Source organism: Haplochromis burtoni, unplaced genomic scaffold (genome assembly GCF_018398535.1).
Source record: "Haplochromis burtoni strain Fernald_Lab_line unplaced genomic scaffold, NCSU_Asbu1 Contig_1, whole genome shotgun sequence".
In the NCBI taxonomy this organism is placed as follows: domain Eukaryota; kingdom Metazoa; phylum Chordata; class Actinopteri; order Cichliformes; family Cichlidae; genus Haplochromis; species Haplochromis burtoni.
Window position 1 is genome coordinate 5,414,749 of NW_024582362.1, and position 18,305 is coordinate 5,433,053.

General features: G+C 41.8%; 1 protein-coding gene across 3 annotated transcripts in view; it reads left to right on the top strand.

Moving 5' to 3' along the window:
* Positions 1-18,076, top strand: part of mllt10 (MLLT10 histone lysine methyltransferase DOT1L cofactor) — a 46,931-nt gene extending 28,855 nt beyond the window's left edge. For 2 of the 3 annotated variants that reach the window (XM_005912084.3, XM_005912086.3), the window contains 10 exons: positions 2,580-2,740; positions 6,722-6,839; positions 10,179-10,269; positions 11,310-11,500; positions 12,822-12,971; positions 13,639-13,694; positions 14,952-15,253; positions 15,600-15,623; positions 15,948-16,038; positions 16,425-18,076. In XM_005912084.3, the coding sequence (XP_005912146.1) occupies positions 2,580-2,740; positions 6,722-6,839; positions 10,179-10,269; positions 11,310-11,500; positions 12,822-12,971; positions 13,639-13,694; positions 14,952-15,253; positions 15,600-15,623; positions 15,948-16,038; positions 16,425-16,706 (1,466 nt within the window). In that variant the 3' untranslated portion in view covers positions 16,707-18,076. The remainder of the gene's footprint in view (positions 1-2,579; positions 2,741-6,721; positions 6,840-10,178; positions 10,270-11,309; positions 11,501-12,821; positions 12,972-13,638; positions 13,695-14,951; positions 15,254-15,599; positions 15,624-15,947; positions 16,039-16,424) is intronic. The other variant, XM_005912085.3, reaches the window with a different exon arrangement.
* Positions 18,077-18,305: the final 229 nt, after the last annotated feature.

Below are 18,305 nucleotides of genomic sequence, written 5' to 3' on the forward strand. Positions count from 1 at the left end.
CCGACACGCCTTTATCAGTCTACCACAAACCCACGTACATTTTCTGATGCACACACTCGTTGTGCGTGTTACAGTTGCTGTCCTCGATTTGGCTCTAAATGCACGGCTGTTTATCTTTGGTGGTAGAAAATTGTCAGAAAAACAAAAGGCTTTCTGTTGCCGAGACGTTTGTCTTTACATAAACATCTCCACGTTTAAACTCTGATGAAGTAACTGTCTGCAGTCTTTGGGAAAACAAGCTGCAAGGCTCCAGGAGAAAAGACACTGAATCAGACGTTAAATAACAGAATGTGATGGCATGCACTTTGTTTAATTTAATGTCATCTTTTTTTGTATTCTGCATATAGACAACACAGATTTCTTCGTGAGATAATATCGGCTCGAACTAATCAAGGTGGATGTTTTTCAAGCTTACAGGCGTAGTGAGCAGGAAGGGAAAAGGAACAGGAAAGCTGGGCGATGGAGGCTGTTGTGCTTCAGGGGCTTAACAGTATTGATCATACAAATAGGTTATAAGTTTTACAAGCTCAGGTTTGTTTGTGTGTAAAGAAATATAAATATATATACTTTTTTGTTCTTTGTCTTCTTTTGAAAGAATCTTGCCACGAAAAGCGGTAATTAAATCTTAAAGGGAGCAAAAATGCAGGTTAAGGTTAGCAAGTCCTCGTGATGAACAGCAGCTTTGTTTTGAATGGCCCTAATACACGTTTTTCAGATTATTTATTTATTTATTTATTTATTTATTTATTTATTTATTTATTTATTTATTTATTTAATTGTCAGCTCAGCCCGAGAAATGTTAAACCTCTGGTCGATCTTGTAATCTACTTTTTGGCTAATTCCTGTGAATCAATAAATTTGGAGCAAAAAGAAAGAAAGAGTTTAGGAATTATAATAGTTGTAGATGTTGAAAATATAATTGGTGTGCACGAGTAATTCAGTGTACATGAATTTAGTGTACTTGTTAAATTTGCGGGAATATTTTCATAAAAATTTTACGAGTTTGGAGAAAAACTTGGGTTTAGTTTGGTGATCTAATTCAGGAAAATAAATTAAACCCTTTTTTTAAAGTGAGGATCAAATATTGCATACACGCACCGTGACACATAAATGACATTCAATTTTGGGACATTTAAATTACCCTCTGTATTATTATATTATAATGGAAATTTGAATTAAAATGAACCTTTCCCCCCCTCCTCCTGTTTCCTGCACTGTTTTTGCACCATCCCTTTGTGTGTAACCCATTTCATCAATGGCATTAGCTAAACTCTGATGAATTGTTGGTTTGGCCTCTAATCCAGCTGCTAAAAAATCTTGCAGGAGCTCATGCCCCCTGAGTCTCAGCAGCCCTGCTTTGGGTATCAATTTTTCTGGTGCATATTACAAAGTGTTATAAATAGTATGTAGGCCCATGTAGTGTGCTATCTCTCTCCCTCTCCCTCCCTCCACCCCTCCACCCCTCCCCTCCTGGCACAAAGATCTCTTGTTCCCCCAGTGAATGCGTGCTGCCCTGAGCCATTCAGGCTTTTGTGGGCCTGAGGGGCCCCTCTCTCTCCCCCCCTCCTCTGATGGGGTCAAAGGGGGGCAGGGGCAGGGTTTATCCCTAGTTAGTGGACGAGCACAAGGGTGTGTGAGGGGAGGAAAGAGAGCGAGCAGGAAGATAAGAGAGCGCAGTGTTTTTTGTGGATGTGTTAAAATACAGGAATATGTATGCGTGGGTGAATTACAGCAGTTTATATTTTAACTATAATATATAATTGTTATTTTTAATATGCATATGGGTAAAATTGGTGTGTTTTGTTTGCAAGACAAAGAGCACAAAAGGGAAGAACTTTGTTTAGTCTCTTATCCCTCATCTCAGTCCTTAAATATTTGATTTTAAGTAATTTGTGGTGTGTGTGTGTGTGTGTGTGTGTTTCTGTAATTATTGCAGTTGAGGTTTTTTATGACTATAAAGACACTAAACTATCTTACTGCATACAAACCGTTCATTACATTTGTTGAATTTATTAATGACACATTAAATTTTTAACAGATCTGCAGTTTGTTGAAACTTTAATTTCCTTATTTCTGTTTCTCTGGTGATTTTTTTTTTTTTTTTTTTCCCCATTCATTCGCCCTGTATTTTTTTTTCTTTGTTGTTGTTGTTTTTTTTTTTATTAAAAAGGGTCAAATGAAGTCAATTTAAGATGGGTAACAAGAAATATATTTACACTTACTGCGCAAGTGCGTGACAATTATGAAAACAAGATAATGGCGGTAAAACAATGAATAATTATTCTGAGAAAAATCGACTGCTTTCTAAGTCAAAATTGACTTGCATAAAATAACTGCATAGTCTGCATACAGTGTGTAAACCAAAAGAAATTGTATGTACCAAAAATCAAGGCTGGTATTTTAAAGCAGTCTGTTATTCAGACTTTTAGACTAGACGCTAAAAGCCCACGTTCATGTAACCCATGACGATGTGACAGCGAATCATCATACACGGCAGCAGGGCACAGAAATGTAGATCTCCTCTACTTTTGCTAAACTCTTTGTTTAATCATCTTAATAAACAGCTTATTTCTCCCCAGGTGTTTTCTCTGTTGCCGATGGGTCCTCATCGGGGACGGGAGCCGTCACCATGGGCGGAGCCAACTCGGAGTTGTCACAGCAACAGCAGCCCACACCTTCTCTAGCCCCTCCCTCTCCATTCACTGCCACAGCGCCGCTAAACAGCACGGCATCAACACACGTGAGTCTGCACTACAACCTTTCTACACTCACGTATATGGAAATACACGCTCATCAAAGCCACCATGACGCACACTGTCTCTCTCTCACACACACACGCACACACAGTCTATTCAGCACCCTCTACATCTGCCCATTCATCCACATCTTTGGCATCTTTGAGCTGAAGTGCAGATAAACTGTGGGAATACAAATAAACCAAAGCACACTAATTAAACGTCTTCCGCACCAAATCTCTCAGCACTATTGTTAATCCTCGGCACGTTAATTGTGTGTGAAATGTGTGTTTCCCGACCTTGTGCGCATTGTGTTTTCTCAGCTCAGTTATTCTGTAGCCAATGGTGAGGCTGCACCTGTAGAGGGTCGCTGTAGCTCATTCAGAGCACAAAAATAAGTCTTCTTAACATTTCAACTACAGCCTAATTAGTTTTTCCTACGTCTAGCGAGCGAGGTTTGTGAGAAAATACTCGAGTTATTTTTATTAATGAAACTGATAGAAATCTGTTTTTGTGACACAGAGGGAACATTGATAAATCATCTTTTTTCCCCTTTTCTTTTTGAAAGCGAGTACACATTCAAGTTCCTCTATAATGAAATGCTAGACAAACCCACCAAGGCTCTGTGTTGTTATAATATGCCTGCACGTTTATGATTTTTATCATGTCACTCAATGGGGAGAATGGTGACGGGGGTGGGGGGGGGCTTCTGGGCCAAGCTGGGAAAGCACTCATTCACAATACATTATGTGCGAAAGTGGAGAGAAATCAAGGCTGCGTAATTAAAGGAAATCAGTCCCATCGTGAAACATTTAAGGATTTTCCTTTTTTTTGTGGGCGGGAATAATGGAATGGAAATAAAAATGGTAAATTTTTAAATGTATTTCCATTTAAACCTCATATATAAAAGCAGCAGTTAAGCACTTTGAATGAATTATCCAAGACCTTTCTCAATATTTAGGCTTTTCTTCATTTTCACTGTGCACTGCTGGCTCATATAACCCTGATATCCAGTTTTAAGGTTGTTGCATCCAACGTGATCAACTTGGCCCCTTTCAAAGCACCTATCTCCTAGAAGGGTGCAGCTCTTCTTCAATCACTGACCCCAGTGTCCGTCCTTTCAAAACGTCCCCAAAGTCTGCATTCTGTCTCTGTCCACCCAGCCCCATCTTTCTCCCATGTCCACTTACCACCTCTTTCGCTTTCTTTCTCTCACACACACACACACACACTTTCTCTCACCCTCGACCTTCCTTCTCTCCGTCCCCGTCCATTTCTCTTCCCCCCCTTCTCCAGTGTCCTGTGATGTAATGACATCTGACAAGCACCACAGTAGGGATGGAAAGATAGATGGTGGGAGGGGAGGGGTTGCAGCGACTGTGTGTTTAGGGGGGTTAGCGCTCTCGCTTTGGATTCGCTGGCTTGGCCTTCATCTCACCCTGCTCCTTCTCTGTTCAGCACATATTCTAGAGGACGGGAGGCCCAGGGAAGCACAGGATATCACGCCTGTTTTCTGCATGTATAGAGGAGCTTGGGTTGCGGCTGTGTGCGAGTTTGTGTGTCTGTGAGAGCGAGAGAGAGAAATGAGACGAGGGCTGCAGAAAGGAAGCATGGGGGCGACTTAATAGAGACGGTTTCTTTTTTTCCCCCCACAGTTCTTTTCAAATTGTTTTAAACATGTGTGTTAGTTTGTAAAGTGTGATGCAGGCCTTTGGGCAGCAGACAAGTGAGCGCACACATTCACACACACACACTTTAAATCGAATTGGGAGTAATTACACAACTATAGAAGGATGCCAACAACAGGCTTTCCCCTGCTGTGTGTGTGTGTGTGTGTGTGTGTGTGTGTGTGGTGTGTCGTGGTGTGTGTGGGTGTGTGTGGGATGTGTGGCTGACAAACCTTTAGTTCCTGTGTGTGTGGGTGTGTGGGTGAGAGAGAGAGAGAGAGAGAGACTGGGTGAATGACAGAGACCATTTGCTATTTTCAGTGCGCTAGCAGACTCTTGGCCTACTGTTATTGGCTATCAGCCCAGGACAGAGAAAGGGAGTGCGAGAGAGACTTTAATGAAAAATGAATGTAAATGAAAAATGAATGTTGATGGGAAAGGGGGCAGGATTATGGCACTGGGAGGAGGACGGGGTGGGTGTAGAAAGAAATCTGAAGTCATTTCAGAGGAGGATGAAATGGTCAGAGGGAACAGGTTCCATTTTTGGAAATTAACCTTTAATAGGAATTGGAATTTGCGGGATGATTTTCTGTATTTACACCTACTGTGTGCATAAATTTCTGATATGAGATCATGGCTTTCAGGCTTTTTTGTTTTATTCCTCTGAACCTCTCCAGAAATTTAAACAAATATATCCTAATCACCCCTAAAGCAGTAGGACAGAATACAGAAACACACAGGAGTTTTACCGACTCTCTAAAGTCTCTGTGTTTTTAGCCTTCATGTAACTGGTCTTTATGACGTATTTATTTCAGCTCAAAATCAAACAATTTTACTCAAAGAGTTTTCTGATTGGAAACAAAGCGGAGAAAGTGTAGTAAAGCAAACTTACCCAAACTGTCAGTTTAAGCTGTTTTAGTTAAGTAACGATGTCTGGCCTTCACAATTTTTCCACACGTAAGCTGGACAAGAAACTACAACCTTGTTTCCAACGATGGATTTTAAATTCTCCTTTTTTTCCCCTCATTTACTCCTCAAAACACTAGTTTTTGTGCAATCAAAATGGTCAGCCATTTTGTCCTTCTAGATGGACCTGATCCTCCTGCTCATGCTCCACCCTCGCTGTCCTCGCTCTCTGTCGACCCCACCCTTCACTCCACAGTCCTTATTTGGGAAATGCCTTAATTGGATTAAACTCTATGCATCAGAAACACTTTGTCAGCATGTCAGCGTATTGTCGGGGTGCCGAGGCGCTCTGAGCCCTGTGTGTGTGTGTGTGTGTCTGTGTGTGTGTGCCTAACAGAATAATGAGCTGTGGATTTATAATATACTTGTGGGTGTGTGTTTTAATTTTTTAATGTATTTATTTTTTATAAGTGGTAGATTTCCGTCAGTCCACATTAAGATGCATTGCAGACACATGCACTCTTAACCTGTTACTATAACTGTTCCACTTGATAATAAAGAAACACTTCCTGGTTTTTGTTTATTTTTATGTATAATGCTTAAAGAACAAAATATAAAAATAAAATGATAATAATTCTGGTAATTTATATAGTAACACCAGCATAAATATGCAGGTTTCCATATTTGAAATTTAGAGGTGTGTGTGTGTGTGTGTGTGTGTACACCAGTGTACATTTTTATCATTATTTTATTTATTATTTTTTTGTATATTTCAAGTCTATTTGAGCCCAGAACGGCTGCTTCTTGCTATCCTATCACATTTTATACGTTACATTTTAAAAATATTGTAATTGTTTAGAAAAATCAAAAGTGTGTGTGTGTGTGTGTGTGTGTGTGTACACCACCAATAGTGTATTTTTATCATAAAAGACAAAAATCATCATCATGAGCCAAATATTAAAGACTATTTTTAGCCATTTTTGTTTTAATAAATTCAATCTGATGTGTCCCAGGTTTATTCATTTATTATTCAACGTTTTAAAACGCGTTTCTTGGGACACTCAGACCGTTAAAACCTGAATCACCACGTGATTGTAATGTGGGAAACTTTCTTTCTCACTCTAAAAGTTTACAGCTGGATTCTTGCAAAATTCGTGAGATTATGATCAAGAGGGAATCGGTCTTGCCAGCTTAAATTTTGCCTTTCATGCCGTCAGTTGGCACTTTTTTTCTTTTTTTGAAGTTGCCTGCCTTTTTCCAAGCATGACTTCTCAGATGGTTCAGTGGAAAAGAACAATCATGCGGTTATCTGAAAACTGCTGGTTTAGCCATTATATTATAAAGAGTCAAATCAGAGAGAAAATGTGGCTTCTTGTGTCTCATGTGTCACTGTTTGTTTGTCTCCGTCCACAGGTGAGCGCTCTCCCAGGCTCTGTCTTCAACCTGGCCCCCCCCCACATGTTTGGCAACAGGCTGAACCCCAACTCGACCATGGCGGCGCTCATCGCACAGTCCGAAGCCTCACCGGCAGGTACAGCAGCGACACTTCATGCAGCAGTGCATGTTTGTTTGTGCGCATGTGAAAAAATAAAATGTGTGCATGAGAGAGAGAGCGACAAGGACACGGAGATAATTGATAGGTCAATGCCCCCTTGATCCCGCAAAAAAGGTGAAGGGTCAGTGATATTCTTAAGCCCCTCCCACTCAGTTCTAGTTAAATGGCATAGGTTTTCCTCTATTTTCTCTCTCTCTCTTTTTTTTTTTCTGATAAACTTTAATCAGTATGAAAGAAAAAAAATAGGCTCTTTTTGAGGAAATGCTCCTCCTGGAGCCGGCAGGAGCTCCAGAGGTAGAGAGAAAGTCCGTTTGTGTTGTCTGTTCAGCGCAGAGGAGCTGATGAGGGAGTTACGAGAGACTTTAGTAATCAAGAGTAGCCGTTTCCTGATGCAAGACATCTGGTTGGTCAAAGAGACGAGAAGCAAGAGAAAAGAGGCGAATAAAGAGTGCAGAGGAGGAAGCAGTTCCTGCTGCCGGTCAGCAGTCATCAGAGCCAGATCCAGGCTGACCCGCAGGTCAGCTCACTAATCAGGCTGACTGACAGGGGGCCGCGTGTGTGTGCGCGCATTCGTTCATGCGTGTGTCCATGTGTGTATGTGATCCAGAGACCTAAATCTGTTTACCTCACTTTATAAGCACCTATTTTTAATGGGTGCAAATCATGCATGTCAAGTTATTAACATCAGCACGTTTTTAGAAATGAGTGCAGTGTTTTTTTGGTTTGTGTTTTTTAGAAACTACGGACAGGCTACTAGGCAGGTTCAGTGTGTTCAGCAAACCTTATATATAATTCATGAAAATGAACATTTTTCTAAAAAAAAAATGAACAAACTCTAAAAAAAACCAAAAAAACCCCCCAACAACAACTGTTTTCTTTTTGTAATTAAGAAAGGAAAAGATTTTATACCATATTTAATTTTGTAAGTTGTTTCAGGTGTGTGTGTGTGTGTGTGTGTGTGTGTGTGTGTGTGTGTGTGTGTGTGTGCGCGCGCGCTATGCTGTTGTGTAAAATTTAATGTTTCCAATTGGAAATGTGTTTAATTTGTAATCAAATTAAATATATAATTCAATATGAAGTCATTTCTGCCGTTTACACAATTTCAGATGTGAGTATTGTAAATGTTCTCCACTTTAATTTTAAGTGAAACTTAAATATAAACATAGTCTGAATTAATAGGCCAGTGGTTTTTCTTTATTGATTAGCTTTTCTTTAGCGTCAGTAAAATTTCTTTGTGCAAAAGGTGAAATATTCAGATATTAAACCAGCAAACAAGTGTTGTATATTTTCCCCCCTATATTTGGAAACAGACTATTTTTGGAATATTGACAGTTGATTCATTATTAAAATAGTGGCAGATTTATTTTCACTTGATTGACCTATTGCTTCATTGAGCTGCACTAACCAGTAATGAAAATAATCATTAAGCAGCCTTAATGAACATTGATCTTTCCTTACCATAACATTAAGCACACAGACGTGGAGAACACGTGTCTGCGGCTACATAAGCATGAAGTTCTGTTTGTCGGCTAGTAAGGGTCATGTGAGCGTAAACGTGCAAGGTGTGTGTGTGCGTGTGTTTGTATGCATGCAGCCTGTTTACTTTGGCAGCCGTTTCTCTTTGCTTTTGAGTGTCTGGAGGGAGGTGCCAGGGACGAAAAGGGTTACGACAGAAAAAAGGACTTGAAAAAGAAGAGAGCGAGGGACTGGAGTGGTGACCTGGTGGGGGTAAAAGCTGGGATTGACTGTCTTAAGTAGAGGGGAGTTTGTGTGAGTGTGTAAATGCAAAAGTCTGTGTGCATGTGTGATTCATTACTCTCACTGAGGAAAATGAAAAGAAGCGTCTGGCCAGGGGCCCAGAGGGAGGAGAGACAGAGACTCTCACAGAAGGTAGAGAGGGAAGCACATGCAGTTTGAATGAAGGCTTGTGTTTGAAAGAGATACAGAGAGAGAGAGAGAGAGTTTTGTAGATTGCAGAGCCCACAGTATTGCAGCGCATGTAGCCTGGGTCAGAGGGAAAACAGAAAAACTTGAAAAGGGTCCTCTGTCTTCACTTCTTTTTATCATCCCGGACCCTTGAAAAAATATACTCCAGAGTGGATAAATCCAGGAACAACGGCAATTTGCTTTAGTGTGGTAGAGGACAATTATGCTTTTGAAAAATAATGTTGTATGCCTGGGGTGAAATTCCAGTGTGTCTCGGGTCATGCAGACTGCCACCCTTGTATGTATCTCCAAAATTAACCAGTGTTTTAACCATCACATATTTTCTTTTGTAACTAAAGTGTTTTTAAAAATTAAAAAATTAAAGAAATCCAAATATAGTTAATTGGGAGTGATTGTGCTGTGTAACTGCTCTGCAGCGCGATGAAGATCCACCCTACTTAACTATGTTTTACAGCTGGGGTCAAGACAAATCTGTCATTTCCTGCAGCAGAAACATGTCTTGAGCTCAAAACTGCGTTTTTAACAAATTGTCAAACTTTAACAAATGTCCTGATGTGTGATTTTTTTCAAGCCGTTAAAGAAGGCTCAGAGTCTCCGGTCTGGATCAGTGTGTGAAGCTCCCTATAAGACATTTGAATGATCAATTTTTAAGCATTGCAACACTATGCAAAATGTATTTACAAGCCACAGTTAAATGACTCATTTTCTCTGCCAGGAAACAGAAATAAACGGCTGAACGATGAGTCTGGCTGTATTAAAACGCAGGTGATCACAAAGAGCCTGAGGATAGAAAACAAAGCAGGAAAGCTGGGTTGTTACGGATGTCTGGGATGCTTTGCAGTCTGTATTGTTTGCCTTGCCTAAATAAATGAAGAAGCGTGTTTTTTATTCTTGTTTTTGTCTTGACTGGTGGCTTAAAAAAATAACCTGCAAACAGTATTGTGAGTGCGCTTTCACATTCAACTTCAGCCGGCTCAGTGTGGATATTTTGATTTTTATTCCAGCATATATTGTGCAAAGCAGTTAGTCTAAGATCCATTCCTATATTACAAATAATGACTGAGCAGGCTCATGCTGTAATGCTTATGTTTATGCCTGGTCTGTATTCTGATCATTAAAAGTACCCTAACTTCCAAGTAGGAAACTAAAATAAAATAACAAACAGATAAACGTCTTTATTCTCACATCTAACCCTGCAAAATTTGTAGAGCATTCATTTAAAGACCACAAATGAATTCCACATTTTTATGCTCATGTCAACATTATTCCATAATTTCATCCTAACAACAGAAAAACATCTTCTGTCCGTGTTCTCGTCCAATTGATTTTTTTTTTCTTTTTTTTTTCTGTGTGTGTGTCTGTGTGCAGATCAGGAGGCGGGAGACGGCAGCAGCAGCGGCGGCGGTTGTGTCGGAGCTCAGGGCTTCTCCATAAGAGCTTCTCCCAAGACCACCCCGCGGTGAGTGCACACACACACACACACAGATACCCTCCCCAGCACTCCCTCACCATTTACATTCCTCACTGGTCCCCCTCCTTCACCCATCCCCCCTCCCCCTTTCTGCTTTTCCCTTTGCTGGCCCCCTCATCTCCCCTCTCTTCCTCTCACTCTCAAACACACACATGCACACTCTCTCTTTTGCTCTTGCCCCTACAGGCAATTCTTGCTCTCTCAGCCATCGATAACTTGTGTTTTTGAAGGTGGTAACCATCCTTCAAGTCCAGTTAGATGTTTTTTTCTTGTCTTCTTGTGTTTAAGGACAGTGTGATGAGTTATTGTATCTCCTCCATTTTGGAATGTTTGCATGGATCATTCAGGATCACGGGGAAATTGATCATACAGATAAACTTTTTTTTTTTTTTTTGTTTCCGCTATTGTCTGTGGAATGGGTGATTTCACTTGATAAGGTTGGTTATATATGGTTTTATTTTTTATTTTTAAATCTAAATTTTTGGTCTTAAATTTAGGATAAATGACATTTAACTGCAAAAGGAAACACTGTAGCAAAATGAGGCGACTTTAAGACTGTTTAAGCTTCTTTAAAGTTTCATGTGCGAGTGGTGAGTTAAGTCATATTTTTACATTCCACAATAGGGGAAAATAAGATGCCGTTTGCACCCCTACGGCTCAGTCATCTCTTCCGGTGTCCTTTATTTCCCCTTTTCCCCTCTCCTCCTCTCCTCAGGCTCCAACAGCTTGTCTCAGTGCACACTGAGATTTATCGCATCAAGACAGTGCACTTCCCTCTCTCTGTCTGTCTCCCCCTGTTGCATGTCTTCTTTCTTCCTCTCTCTCTTAGTCTTTTTCTAGCTCTCACGCGCAGACAGAAAGCCTGGCCCCTTTTCATTAGGGGCCACTGTAACAACAAATTGATGTAGTTTTATAGCCAGCAGTGACTATGTTTGTCTGACGTTTATGTTAGGTCGTTAATCTCCCTATTGACCTCTCCATCTCTCCTTTTCTATCAATGCACTCTCTCTCTCTTCCCCTACATTCAGCTCTCCGATTGGTGGCCTGCAGATCCGCTATGACTCTTCTGGGTCGTTGCCGGGGCCGGGGCAGGGGTTGCTAGGGGCGGGAGGAGGTGGGGAGACGTTGCCCCCAGTGGCCACCAGCATTGAGCAGCTCCTGGAGAGGCAGTGGAACGAAGGGCAGAGCTTCCTGCTGCAGCAGGGAGCGCAAGGAGACGGTGAGAAGACGCAAGCACCAAGCATCCTTAAAACTACAAGATTACCTAAAAGAATCGTCCGATTTCAAACTATTGCTCACCAGTAACTACTGAAAAACAGGCCTCTAAGCAGGGAGTGATTATTGGTAGCAGTGGCTGCAGTGACTCCAGACATGCTTGCAAAAGTATGGGACGAGTTTGACTATTGTGTGGACTAATGCCGGGTGTCCACAGGGATGTGGAGCACTTGTGAAAATTTTGTATGTAAAATATACCAAAAGCTTTTATGTCCATTACTTTAAAAAATATAGCCTTTTGAAATCGGATGATTCTGTGTGATACACACATATGAGTTTGTTAATTCCATTTAAGTCTCTCACCAGACGGATTTTATTTCTACCTGTGACACCCTCACAGCATTTTATTTAACAAATAAGTCACATAAAAAACCCAAATAATAGTTTTACTCTCTATTTAAAAGATACAGTATAAGGCAAAGGGCCTGAAATCAAACAAAGGCAGGATGAAAACAAAAGGTGAATTCTCTTCATTTCAAAAATGACAGGAGATTAATCTCCTACCTCACACGCACTCATACACTTTGTCCACTTCACCATTTCCTTCTCTGTGTCAATTGATCCGTCGGCTCTTTGCCTTCGAGCTGTTGTGCAGAGCCGCTCCCTCTTTCAGTCACATTTTCACTTTATCTGTTATTGTTGCACCTGTCAATCTCTTGCTGGTTATCTACCTATCTGAACATCCCTTCTGGGATCAATAAAGTGAAAATGAAAAAGGGGGATGGCAGCCTGGTCGTTAGAAAGGCTGTCCTTCAATCGGATGAGTCAGGTTTAAGTTCCTGCATCTGCAAACCCTCCTCCTCCTCCCCCGACACTGAGTCCGTGCAGGCTGCAGGGTCACTGTAGCTGACCTTGATCTCTGACATGTCTGTGTTGAGTATCTGTCTGATCGTCACTGTGTGTGTTGTTAATGTGAGGTATAAGAAAAGGCAGATTTAGAAAATGAGTGGCCTTTTAGAAAGTAAGGATATTGGTGAAAGGGTCAGTCCTGTAAAGATTCATCCCAGCATATAACCCAGCACCAGCACTGGTTATTTTACCTTCACTGTGGTGCAGCTAAAACAACAAGTGGGCTAACAGTGTTGACTGCAGACTGTGACGGGGCTGAGTTTTATTTCATTTGTGCAATTTTGAAGTCTTTATTTTCTCACACAGGTGTGGAGAGCAGTAAATTGAAAATTCAGAGGGAAGCTATTACAGAATATTTGGAGCAGGAAATAAAAAATCGCTGCTTTTTCTGTTCCCTCTTTCCTTCTCCTTCTCAGTGGTGAGCATGTTGAAGTCTCTGCACCAGCTCCAGGAGGAGAACAGGAGGCTGGAGGAGCAGATAAAAACTCTGACCATGAAGAAAGAGAGACTGCAGCTTCTCAGCGCACAGCTATCAGTGCCTTTCACACCTGCCACGGCCTCCTCGGGTACACAGACACTCTTACTTACTTACTTAGAAATCAAGGTGAATGATGCACACCAGTGAGCCACAGCACCTGCCTGGCATTGTGCAGGTCTGCTTTGTGTCACTGAAACAGCTGCCCCCCCCTTGATGTGTTTTGTGGTATTAGGCATCAAGCATGGCAGCAGGAGATCCTTAAAATGTTACCTCCATGGACTAAAAAAATATCACAGATGCTTGATCAGATTGAGAGCTCGGGAATTTAAAGGCCAAGACGACACCTAAAGTTATCGTTCAAGTAATTTTTGCACGGAGGGTGTGTTATATTTCTGAAAATGTGACAGTCCAATACTGTTGGCATGAAAGGTTTGAATGTGGCCTGCAACACTATTTTGGAGGATGTATGAGTAACAACCATCATCACCCTGCCTCTGCCAGCTTCCCTTCCTCCCATAGCACAGCCTGATGCGTGCATGTGTTTATATCAAAGTTATTCAGATTCTTGCATCTGCACATGTTATTTTTTTCAGCTTTAAGATCTGACTGAGCTACTCTCTTGTTCCCGATCGAAAAGATGGATTGTTGCTGGCTGACGTCATTTAGCACAGAAAATTTCTAGAACTTGAAAAGCAGGTTTCACATTTTTTAGACTGGCCCTACTGAGACATGTCTAACCTTTCGGTTATCCGCAGATGTGAAGGGAGCCCAGCCGGGAGCAGCTGACTCATCTTTACCTGTGGCGACTCAGGTAAGGACAAATTCGTGGTTTGACTCCTCTGTAGTCACCAGAGTTTGTGTTTTCGAACTAGTTTTTATGCTTTGTTTTGATTTCTGTTTTGATTTTCCAGAGTGGCTTTATTTTTATTTAGTTTTTATTAGTTTCAGTGTTAGTTTTAGTCTTGAACACTCAGTAATTTATTTATGGCAAATGGCAGAGGCAAGATTTAAAGTCAGAATAGAAATTGCAATATAAACAGAACTTTTTGTAGTTGACTCACAGGCTTGTAGACTTTGAAAGTTTTTTCTTTTATTCTATTTATTCTTTAACATTGTAAATTAAGCAAACTGTAATGATCGCTTTATTTTAATGTCAAAAAGGTGTGAAATAACGCATATCCCAATTAATAGGCCACATCCTTCGGAGGCCGTATTTGAAGGTCGATTATGTCACAGCAAGGCGACGAAGGCTGTCCCAATTCGAAGGCTGCTCCAAATGCGGCCGACAAATGTGTCCTTCATTACCCTATCCCAGAATTCATAGCGCGGCCCTGCCAATTCCAGTTTCCCACAATGGCGGCAGCTACTTAGTTTTAATATTACTCTTATTACTTTTTCTGGGTCACCAAATAAACTTTTAAGATGTTTTCAGGCGAGAATGTAGCTGTGTAAGCTTCAAATATCTGGTTGGTTTATCAAGACATCACATATTTGCAAACGTGCTTCAACGTTTTCGAAGGTGTCTGTTACCCACCACCTCGATAGCTGACCGGGTGGTCAAGGATCACTAGAGCCGGCAAGAACAGCAAACTCCCGGCACATCGTTTTCAGATCCCCGCGGTCTTTCACTCGGGTTAAACATGAAATATAAGTCACTTAAAATGTTATTGTTTGGCTTTTTTCAGTGTTTTATTTGTTCCTGAGTGAATCGGTTTGGCTGAGATTAAAGTTATAGTTTTGACACAGCTGAATAAACGTCAAACAGAAAACACAGAAGTGTGAGATGGTAGAGAATGTACTCCAGTGTTCTGTTATATATTAGCGAGCGAGGAGCAGATGGCTGAGTTTATTGAACTCCCCCGAGACCTAAAAATCTCCCCCGAAATCTGAAGGCTAGACCGTCCCATTTCACAGCCTCGCACTTCGGCCTTCTAGGTCTTCGAAGGACCCGGCCCATGTAGAACGTGAAGGCCTGGTCCTCTGAAGGATGCAGCCTATGAATTAGGACATAGCTACAGATTCTGAATGCAGGACTTGTCATTAATGGGAGTCTCTTTCTGGTCCTCAGGATAGTGCATCTTGTGGTGGTCACAGCAGTAGTGGTTCCACCTCCTCCCTCTCCACACCTCCCTCGGTGTCCCAGAGTCCACCTCAGCCACAGCTCAATGGGGTCACCTCCGTAGGGGCGACCCCGGCTGGGTTGGGCGGCGTGGCGGGGCTAATGGGGGCTCTGGGCGCAGGGAGTGCGCTGGGCATGGGTGGAATCGTCGGGGCTCTGAACGGCGTGATCCAGACGCCGGCCGGCACCTCCAGCCCTCACACACACACTACAGGAGCAGCTACAGGCATCACTTTGCCCGTCAATAACAAGTATGGCTGTTTTCATCTTCCTCTAATACATTAAGCGCCCTTTTCAGATTAATAAAGCATCAACACTGGGATGCGAATTGTGTTGGAAGCCTTTGATGATAATAAAATCAATACATGTGGTTTCACATCACCCTTCCCAACAAATTGGTTGACTGTCAGCGAGTTAAAGAGCTCCAGATGGGTGTCAGTAGCTTCACATTTTCAAGGCCCTTTCACATAAGCACATAGTTAAGTACTGAAAATGTTCGGGAATATGTTTGTCTTGGCTTCCCAAGAAGTTTAAATGTGAACTTTATTGCATCCTCTCTTCCTCTTTGTGTCTTTTTGCTTCCGCAATGGATTTTAGCAACTCAGCAACTAGTAAGACCAGGTGAGGCAGAAGCTGGTGCCACTTCACAAACCGCCGTAGCTCTGTTTTCATCAGTGTGTCAGCTTTGTGAAGAAATGCTGTAGTCATGCATGTTTTTTTTGAGTTTTGAATCTTTTCTTGTTTTGCTTTGGGGGGTTTTTTAAGCAAAAAATAAGCTCATGTTTTTCTTTATAACTTATAGAAACAGATAAATGTTTATATTTTCTGTCACTCTCACCGTCACAGACCTGTAATGTTTTAAAAAAGTGTGCTAAACAGTCTGGTACTGTGCAGGCAGAGTGTTAATTGCGTTTGTCTCACTGTGAGTGTGCTTTGTCTCCTCAGCGCGGCGCGAATCGGCCTGCTGTCTGAGCAGCAGAGATTGCTCCTGCAGCAGCATCAGCTCCACCAGCTGCTGTCCTCACAGCCTTCAGTGGTACCACACACACACACACACACACACACACACACACACACACACACACACACACACACACACACACACACTATGCACATTTGATTACTTACTACTATCACACACAGTTAAACACAAAGACACTGAGCTACAATGTTCTTTTAGACGATAGTCTAAATCACCTAGCTTATTAACTCTTCTTCTTCCTCTCTTTTTCCACACTTTCCCCTGCTTTTTTTCTTCTGTCTCACGCTCTGTTCCCCCCTCCATCCCTTATTCGCCCCTTCAACTCTTTTCTTTAATGACACCTCCACTTAATCCTCTTCTCTTTTTTTTTTCTTTTCTCTCATTCTTCCTCCTTGTTTCCTCCCTCCTTGCATCTCCCCCTTCCTCCCTCTGCTCCCCAGGAGCAGCAGCAGGTGTTGCTCTACCAACTGATGCAGCAGCAGGACCTCCAGCAGCTGCAGTCCCTCTCCTCCTCTGCCCAGATTCCCTCCATCCCACTCTCTTCCGCTCAGCTGCCCATCAACAACTTGCTGCCCGGCGCCCAGAGCCAGGGCCAAGGCACCATCACCGCCAACCCCTTCCTGGCGCTGCAGCACGCACACGCCGACACGCATGGCTCAGGGGCGCAGAAGCCTCGGCTAGCCGAAAAAGCCGTGGGCGTCGGAGGGCAAGAGAAGACGTGACGGCATATGTTCTTTTTGTTTCCTTTTTTTCTTTTTATTGTTTTGTTTTTTTTATATAAATATAAATATATATATATATACATGCGCAGAGTTTTTTGGGATCAGTCTGTTGGTCAACTTTGTAGGTTAGTGATGAGAACATCTGCAGGAGAGCAAAATGTGTTCATGTTAGATATTTGTTTCCAGCGGTGTGTTAAAGCATAACACACACACTCTCTCTGTGTGGAGTTATACAGAAGACTGTCTGTAGTTTAGGTTCTGATCTTGACACCACGTTTTGTGTCATTTTGTATTATTTATTTGATTTAACGACTTTTTAGCTGCTTTGAGTCCTTATTTTGATTGCTTTGTCTACTTAAAGATTTTTTTTTAGTTATTTAATACTGCTGGTAGTAACTGAACGTGTGTTACTGTCAGTACGTAGCACCAGCGGACATGGTGTGTTTAGTCTCTTCTCTCAACAGTTCAGTTGACTGACAGGTTCCCAGAAACTCTTTTTATTTCTTCGGTGTTTCCTACTCCGAATCTTGTTCCAGGTTTTGTTTTGGGTTTTTTTTTTTTTCCTCTCTCATTTTTTTTTTTAATTAATGTTTTTGTAATGGTCTGGTCTCTCTGCTGTTTCACTCTCTCAGGGGCTTCAGCCAAACCAGCAGTTGTGCTGCAGCGCACAAGCTGGCACATACACAGAACTACAAACATTTGAAAAAAAAAAAAAAAGAAAAGAAAATGGCAGCAATATTATGATTAGGACAACAGTACAATTCCCTGTTATAGGACTTACCAGTCAGATGTGTGATTGACATCTGTCTCGCAGCAGTCCTGAAGGGACTATCAAATGAGGAAATGTCCCACACGTCCTCAGTGCTGCCTTCTCTCCCCGTGTCTCCTTCCCGCAGTTTGCGTACATCCATTAATGTCCGTGAGCCAAGCCTCGTATGGTCACCACAGAAGCCTTGCTTTTGACTGTCTCTTCTCTGGGCCAGATACAGGAGGATCATTCGGGGAAAAGAAATGTAAAAGAGGAGAAAAACAAAAGATTATTCAAAAAAGTACGTTGAATGTTCACAAAGATGCTTAAATCCACGTCACACATCCACTTTCAGAGATAAACCACGCAGTTGGTTATCAGCAAGTGGAAGTGATTGCATTTCATCTTCCCGATTGAGCCTCCTGCTGCACCTACCTCTCGAGCAGGACCAGCCTATCAGGACCTAAAAGGCCGACAGCAGCGGCCACTTAAAAACCCACAACAGTCAGGACTGGCCAATCAGGGTCCAAACCCAAGTGCCTGAGGCCAAAAGAGGAAAGTGGGATTTTGTTGTTTTTTTTAAAAAAAACAAACATATATATATGTATATATATATATATATACATATATATACATATTAAAAAAAACTTGGTCACTCTACCCAATTTTTCACAGTGCTACTGGTAATGAAGCTGCGTTGCTAAGGCAACAGATTACAAAAACTCTTGGTCCTTCAGGCTGGACGTCTCTTTAACAAAACTAGGAACTTTTATTCTGCTGCATTCTCTAATATCAAAGCCAACTTTGTGTTGTGCTTTCTATTTATCTGGAGGTTTTGTGTAATGGGCATA